Below are 8195 nucleotides of genomic sequence, written 5' to 3' on the forward strand. Positions count from 1 at the left end.
TGTGCTTGGAACCCTCCTATTCTTGTCATAATGTGTTAATGAAATGAGGGGGAAAAAATAAGTCAGGCTACCATTTTTCTTAGTGTACCTGAACTTCCTAACATTTGCTAGTATGAAGATACATTTGACCTATATTCTTAGTAGCATCTGGTCCTTCTACTGTCAGGGAATTAAATTTCTATATTGCTATAAACCAAAACAGAAGGAAAGGGGTGGAAAGGAGGCTTTGGCCATGTTAGGGGAAAAAAAATGCACTGACTAGTTTTAACTCTCCACCACCTCACAGCTGTGGAACATTCATAGTCCAGAAGTGATTCCCATTTCACATTACATTTGTCCGGGCTCTAGTTCTCTACATACCAAATGAGATAAAGAAATGCCACAGCTGAAAACTAATTGGAATCTTCATTCATTTCAGACTCCAAGACTTGCCATGCCAGAAAAATGTTAAGTAAATGATCCTGCTTTCAGTATATTAGTATTGCCATTCCCTAGCAAAAAACCTCAGCATGCAGGATCAATTTTAGTATAGCCACACGAAGAGTTAAAGGGTTCATTCTGCAGCTGAGAATACAGACTGGCTTTAGATCAACATGTTTTACACTTAAGTAGAGAAGAAGAAGCTGTTACCAACTTCAGTGGGAGATAAGGGAAATTTCTTGGACTGAATGCAAAGTTGGAAGTGCTTAAAACCACAGAGGAAACTCGCCTTGTTTTGTCAGTGAACTGTTAGACATTATATTGAGCTTTACTCTTGAGAGAGTTGTCATTCATTTAATTTCTGTATCAAATGCAAGATCAGGCTTGGGCAAGCTGGAAGGGAATTATCTTTATAAAGTCACCATAACCAATTATTTCCATGTTACACAGATTCATAAACTGCATACTGTAGTAATGTGTCATCAAAATGCTGTGATATTCAGCTGGAATAAATTACTTCACCGTGTTAGTAAGTCAATAACACTTCAGCATAGACAGCACACTTGCTACTTTATAATGAACAAAACATAAATTATTCCAATTCTGCCAGTTTTTAGAGGTCTGCTGTAACAACTGGGTGGACACACTTGAAGGTAGGGCTCCAAAAGACAGAACTGGAGAAAGCAACACCACCTTTCTCTTGAAGAATGAGAAATTAGATTTATGGGGTTTATAATTGTGTTCACTTCTGATCCAACACTGGAAGCAACTGCATTGGGGACTGGCTGACAGTTTGACATAGTAAAGTGTGAACTGAAGGTCAGATGAATTTCATTGAGAAGGGGAGGAAAATTTGGCCTCAATTGCTTTTTCCTAGTGTCACATTTCTCTACATCATCTGTCAGCAATAGGTTCACTGTATTCACAAGAACAGTATTTAAGCAAGCCTGTTGATTTGTGGAATATTTGGGACAATTTACTTCTACAGAAGTTACTTGTGCAGACTTAAACAGTTTAAAACAGCGTGAGATGATTTATCAAGATTGACCGTTGAACCAAGACTTGGTCTGGGGCCTTGTCCTGTTCTTTCAAGGAGTACTTTCTGAACTGAAAGGACTTAACTGCTTGGTTGGAGTTGCCACTATTCAAAAGACAGGTGACATGAATGCACTTGGCCCTGAACATTTTGCAGATTACAGAAGAGGGAGATTTAGAAACAATCCACACCCGGAGTAAGGGTGAGGGTAAACAACTGTAAATAATATTTTCCCATTTTTAAAAATCATGTCAATAATTTTATTAAAGGCTGTCTGCAACTAGACTTAAATGACTAGAATTTTAGCAGAGACTTCATATATTAAGCTCCTGTGCTGAAGGATCTTTCAACTGTAAGGAGACTGGGGTGGGCACTGACAGCTCTGCTGCATCCTTTCTACTGTACATGCTGTGAACAGACTTCAGGTACTGCTGAGGTTTACAGATAATGGGATATGAATTATCACTACAGTAGGAATAACTTACCATATATGGAAAATGTACTTGTAGTATTACTCCTTAGTCTTAAATACCAGTTCTATCAAATTATAACACAAATAGGCAGATCCATGGGATTCTGTGTAATGAGCAAGGAAAAGGAAAGATGGCTCATACTGTAGGGCAGGAGGGAAAAAATCCTCATGCCTCTTACAAAATGCTCTGTTTTGTTGTACTGAAAAGAGAAGCTTTGTCACTTTTTCAGTCAGCAGCCCCTCAGCTATACAGCAGCTGTCCTAAAAGTCTTCCTTTCTTGATCACTACACGTTATGTGAGAATAAAAAATTGATCACATAAATACATCCTGATTCAAACTGCTGATAATTCAGTGGCTGAAGTACAATGTCATCTCTTTTTTTCACATTGAACAGCATCTCAATACATTTTAAAAGACTATTCTCTAAAAGCATCTGACTCCTGTCACAGGGGAAAGCAGGTTGGTTCATTCAACTGGCAGTGAACTCTACATTCAGGATAAATAGGAGTAATGCAGCAGAGGTACATTAATACTAGACACTTACACAAATTTCTGAACACCCTTCTCTGGCTAGACTCAAAAACTCCAGTCACACATGGATCACCACGTGCACAACACCCACAGAGCTGTGTGCACACACACACACCCCCCCCAGCAGCTGGCACATCCTACAAACCCACCACCTACTTTTACACCTCCCCTGCTGGAGATGTGGGGCCTCGAGCTCAGTGTGTGCCCCTGCTGCTCCCCCCAGTCCACAAACACACACAAAGCTGTGAGCTGTCACACACCTGCCCTGGCTGGGGGACCCAACCCACGGCCCCCCATGCTGTGCCTGCACTGGCAGAGCGCTGGCCCTGCCTGGCCCCGGCACCTCTCCCTGACCCGCACTGCTCATCCAGCCACACAGTGCAAACTGCAGGCACACTGTCACCCTGCCCTGCCTGCCCCAACCACACTGACTGCAGGCACACTGTCACCCTGCCCTGCCTGCCCCAACCACACTGACTGCAGGCACACTGTCACCCTGCCCTACCTGCCCCAACCCAGCATTACCCAGCCCATGCACAAACCTGGGCTCTCAGGGCACCCTCATATCTCTGCCATGGGCCCCTTCCACAAGGTTTGTCCATTCAGAAGCAAACTTTCACGACTCGTATATAATTCCACATTTAACTTCCTGAATTTCTTTTTTTGATAGAAGAAACAGTGTCTCAGACTCCAAATTCTTTGCTTATGTTTTCCTACTAATTTAAATACTGTGTTTTAAAGGCACAAATTAGTATATACCTTATAACTCATACATTCACTGTATTTTAATTATTTTTAAAACTACAAATTCAGCAGTAATTCTTTTTTCCAGTTTCTTTCTACTTATTATTTTTTTGATAATTTTTTTCCAAATTCCAAAGTTAACCCTTCTGAAGATTTGAGTGTATCTCATGCCCATTTCTGAGACTATTTACTAACATACCATCTAAAAATAAAAGCTTTCACGCTCATGGGATATAATCCTCTACCTTTCAAGCTAATAGCAGTTCATAGCTGTAGAAAAAGAGTCCTCAGCACACAATAATAGCAGCCTATCTACAGAGAAAACCAGAATAAAAAATCTGTGCTGTGATAATCAACTGCAAAAAACCTATAAGATCCTTTAAAACAGGAAATTCCAAAAATATCTTCAAAATATTACAACATACATAGATTGAGATCTGTAAATAATAATGCCTTTTAATTGACCAAGAAAATAGACACAGGCTACCCTGCTTATTGAGGTTTCGGCATGCATTCGGTTATCTTCATTTCCAATTGGCTGTGAACAAAAACTCCACAAGCAGCATCTGAGTTGTCCCCACAGCATTAACCCCATTCTAAGTGACTAAAAGAGGCTGGCACAATACATTCCTGGGCAGTTACAGAGAGTAGAAACTTTAGGCTTAATGTGACCCTCTCCTGAACTGAATAAATTCATTCTCAACACCAGATACAGTTTGTTTTCCACATTTCCTAGATAGGTAGGGTTACACAGTAGAGCACAACCATGTAGCGCAAAGAAGTACTTAGTTTTAGTTTAATAAAATTGGTGAAATATTTCACTTCTTTTTACATTCTTATGGAACATCTTTTCTGTAAAACCATAATATTTCACCTAATCACCTGCACACCACTACGTGATATTAATCCCTGGTAAATACAATGAATTCCACCAGGAGCTTGTTGCTAATAGGAATGTTATTAATGTCCCTTAAAATATAGATTTCTGGATTGTTAGGAAGGTCAGCACCCAAGATCATATCGACTTTCATTATTTCCTCCCAGACAGTCTAATATGAGGCAGTCTAATGAATCAGAAGCCAAGTGGTACCGCCAAGCTTGCTGAGTAATTCTCATACTTTCTTCAGACAGCCCCCAGTCCTGGAGCTGCGTGTGTGCAACCACAGGGCAGTCAGGCACAAGTTTTGTGTGCAAGCTTATTTTTTCCTGTCTGCCCTAAACCACCCTCTTACCCTGGTCAATGGAAAACTGAAACATCCATCAGTCCTAGCCTTGCACTGAACTTCCTGAAGGCAAAAGTGACAGAGGGTTATGTCTTCATTTCATTTATCATTAGGTGTTCTTCACTTCAGCTCAGAAGATATGGAAAAGTTCCTTCAGTGAAGATGACAATCCATCTTCAACATAAAACTGAATCCCCTGGAGCCACAATTTAGTTTAGACCAATTGATCCTGTTCTCTGACTGATGTCAAGGCGAGTTGTGCAATTATTTACATTAACACATTTGTATTTTTTAATTTCAGCATGCGGTAAATTGATGAAAATTACAGGCCCCATTACAGTGAAGATATCCGGAACCCGATTTGGAGCCTGGATGACGGATCCATTGGCATCGGAGAAAAATAACCGAGTATGTAAAGGCACTTACTGTCTTTGTGCCCCCTTTTTTTTTTTACTTGGTTTTAATCATTAAAAAGGTAATTTTCCCCCTAGGAAGTTACATTCCCAAGAATGTTTCTTCTACTTCAGTCATTTTCACACTTAAACATCTTCAGAGAAAAAGCAACAGTGTTTGCACAAAAACATCCCAAGACAAAAGTTAGCTAAGCACCTTTATGCCTTCAATTTCTTCAGGGATGGCAAACGTCTCTCTGAACGGACTACACTTCCTTTTCATCTCCTAACGTGTTTAATTGAGTTTGTGTCTTTAAGAACTCAAGTACTGTAAAACAAACATCCACACTTTTACTCAAGAGCATGACTTGTAATTCAGCACAGTTAAAATTTACAGGATTAGGCCCCATATAAGCTGTATTCAGGTCATTTTCTGCATCATATCCAAGTTACGTTATTGTTTGGATCTAAAATAGGATCTCAAATTGGACACAGTTTTAAGGAGGTGCTTTCTCCAAAGAGGTTTGGAAATCAAAACACAGTTTTATTTGTATGAGATCCACAACATTAACTTTTAGAGTACAGAAAAAAAACAAAGGCAGCGTACAAATAGCAATAACTAAAGATTTGGGTGCAGCTCTGTCTTGCCTGCTATGCCTGTGCACGTTTACTCAGAAATCTCAACTTTAGGAGAGCAGCAAACTCTGCTCAGCCCCATCTTATCCTGAAGAAGTTTCCTCTGATACCTCAGGGCACCAGTGGTTGCTCCAGAACCACCCCCATGAGCTCTTGTCTCCATCAGCACCTGCTCCCCATGTGGTCCCCTCCCAGCACACCCTGCCACCCCCTCCCCAGACAGCCACCACATGCCCCTCACTGCCACCCTCTTCAAGCAACACACAGACTACTTGTGCATGCAAACCATGCAAACCCCTCCTTGCACCCAGTAATGGGCAGCTGGAGGCTGAACTGGTGTTTATACAAATATTTGGTTAATGTCACTTTTGAAATTGGCATAAAAAACCCTCCAGAAATCATTCTGCTTTTTTTTTTCAGTCAGGATTTTATTTGTCCTCTGACAAACTAAAAGGAGAAAAGGCAAAATGCATGAAGGAAAAAACTGGGGAATGGAAGTTACATACAGCACATTAAATAGAAGTACTGATTCTGTTTTAAGGGGAAAAAATGGTTTATAAACTTTACTGGTTTCATTGCTATTGTTTTCTTTACTAATAATAGACTATTTTTCATTGATTAGAGATTCAGCTGAAAAAAATTCAACCATATTTATTCCTAAGTATAAATTCAAGTTTAGCTCGCGTACCATAGATTATTAGTCTGTAGGAATATCTTTAAGCAAGCCTCATATAGCAGAAACCCAAACACTGAACAATCCAAAATTAAATTTCTCTGAAAACGCAGACACTGTAGTTAGTAACAGTTATATTTAAAGTTCACCTGTATAGGTAAGTTTTGATTCAGAAATTCAAGAGCTCCTCCTGCTTTTGTAACAGCACTGTGGGCAGCATTGTCCTTTGATAGCCTGCTATGTATTTAAAACTTGTTTTCCCTCTGTTCCTGCAATTTATCCATCATGCCATATCATGCTTATGTACCACAGATTGTGTTCCAGATGTTTACTCCCAGTCTTTGTTTTCTTTCCAGGTCTGGTACATGGATAGTTACACTAACAATAAAATTGTCCGTGAATATAAATCAATTGCAGACTTTGTCAGTGGGGCCGAGTCAAGGACATACAACCTTCCATTCAAATGGGCAGGCACCAACCACGTGGTCTACAATGGCTCCCTGTATTTCAACAAGTATCAGAGCAACATCATCATCAAATACAGCTTTGACACCGGGCGGGTGCTGGCACAGCGCAGCCTCGAGTACGCTGGTTTTCACAACGTCTACCCTTACACCTGGGGGGGCTTCTCTGATATTGATCTGATGGCAGATGAAATCGGGCTGTGGGCTGTGTATGCCACCAACCAGAACGCAGGCAACATTGTCATCAGCCAGCTAAACCAGGATACTCTGGAGGTGCTGAAGAGCTGGAGCACAGGTTACCCAAAGAGAAGCGCTGGAGAATCCTTCATGATCTGCGGCACCTTGTACGTTACTAACTCTCACTTAACAGGAGCCAAGGTCTACTATTCGTATTCCACAAAAACTTCCACTTACGAGTACACAGACATTCCTTTCCATAATCAGTATTTCCATATATCCATGCTTGACTACAATGCAAGAGATAGAGCTCTCTATGCCTGGAATAATGGACATCAAGTCCTGTTTAACGTCACCCTCTTCCACGTCATTAAAACCGAAGATGACACATAATTTTCTTTCCCTCACCTCCCTCCGTCAAAGCAGTCTCATTTGTGATTAACTCTAAAAGCATCCATCTCTCTCAGTTCCTTTTAATTTACATTTCTTTCTTCATTAAGGAAAAGCAACATTTTCTACTATGTAATGCATTTCAAATATGGCTGAGCCTGTCAAATATGACCTGTCGGAAATAAAAGCATCTTAACTCATGATTCTACAAGGTCTGTCAAGACCTTGTCTTGAAAAGCACTAAAGTGGATTTAAGTGGCTAAAGACAGTTTTTAAAAGATTATGATCTGCCTTATTTTAGAGTCAGAGACTAATGTTGGCTTAAATGCATGAATGTCTTTTTTTACCTCATTTTTTGGTTTTAATCTATTGCTTAACTTCAGGAAGCATTTTGGTAGTGTCAGACACATATTGCACATTGTATTTTTTTATTTATTCAGAAAGGTTTAGGAATTTAATTTACTTAGACATGGAGTGTGATTCATTTTGCCATCACCCAATTTCAGATGTGGTGCTGTACAGTATGTTTTTAAATCTCTTGCAAACATTTTATCGACAGTATGTATTTCTACCATTGTAACCACCATTGTGCAATTGTATCTCTTCACTTATGTGAAAGTAAACTAAGTACTATTTTTTATAAAATATATTGAAATAATTGCAGTTCTGGTTATGGGTCAATTGAAAGTGGTAAAAATCTGCTAAAAGGTTGTTATTTCTGAGAAAGACCAGTAGCTTCTCAGATGCATGATTCCTGTTCTCAGCTTTGCTTGGTAGATCTCTTCTTCACCACTGGCACTTACTGAAGCCTCATACCCGTCTCAGCTTTACAATTGTTTGCCCTGCCCAATTTTTCTCTCATCCTGCTGGCTTCTCTGTCCCTCAGCCTGTTTCTCCTGCTTTCTTCCCTTCCACCATTTTATTGCCCTTGTTTATGCTCACTCCCTGATCTGGGCTTTCCAGGAGAGAAGCAGAGAGGGGCTGGTGCCGGTGTCTGCAGCAGGAGTGTGAGTGCACAGCGTGAGTGCTGTGCTG

The 8195-nt window shown here is 40.3% G+C and overlaps 1 protein-coding gene across 2 annotated transcripts in view; it reads left to right on the forward strand.

Annotated features, from left to right (window-relative positions):
- The window catches only part of OLFM3 (olfactomedin 3), a 51872-nt gene extending 44049 nt beyond the window's left edge, over positions 1-7823 (forward strand). The window contains exons 4-5 of one of the 2 annotated variants that reach the window (XM_027892370.1): positions 4730-4836; positions 6486-7807. In XM_027892370.1, coding sequence (XP_027748171.1) covers positions 4730-4836; positions 6486-7163 — 785 coding nt within the window. In that variant the 3' untranslated portion in view covers positions 7164-7807. Of the gene's footprint in view, positions 1-4729; positions 4837-6485 lie in introns of both variants that reach the window. The other variant, XM_027892369.1, reaches the window with a different exon arrangement.
- The last annotated feature ends 372 nt before the right edge of the window (positions 7824-8195 follow it).

This window comes from Empidonax traillii, unplaced genomic scaffold (genome assembly GCF_003031625.1).
Source record: "Empidonax traillii isolate 1590-97213 ecotype Southwest subspecies unplaced genomic scaffold, ASM303162v1 scaffold347:size1123457, whole genome shotgun sequence".
In the NCBI taxonomy this organism is placed as follows: domain Eukaryota; kingdom Metazoa; phylum Chordata; class Aves; order Passeriformes; family Tyrannidae; genus Empidonax; species Empidonax traillii.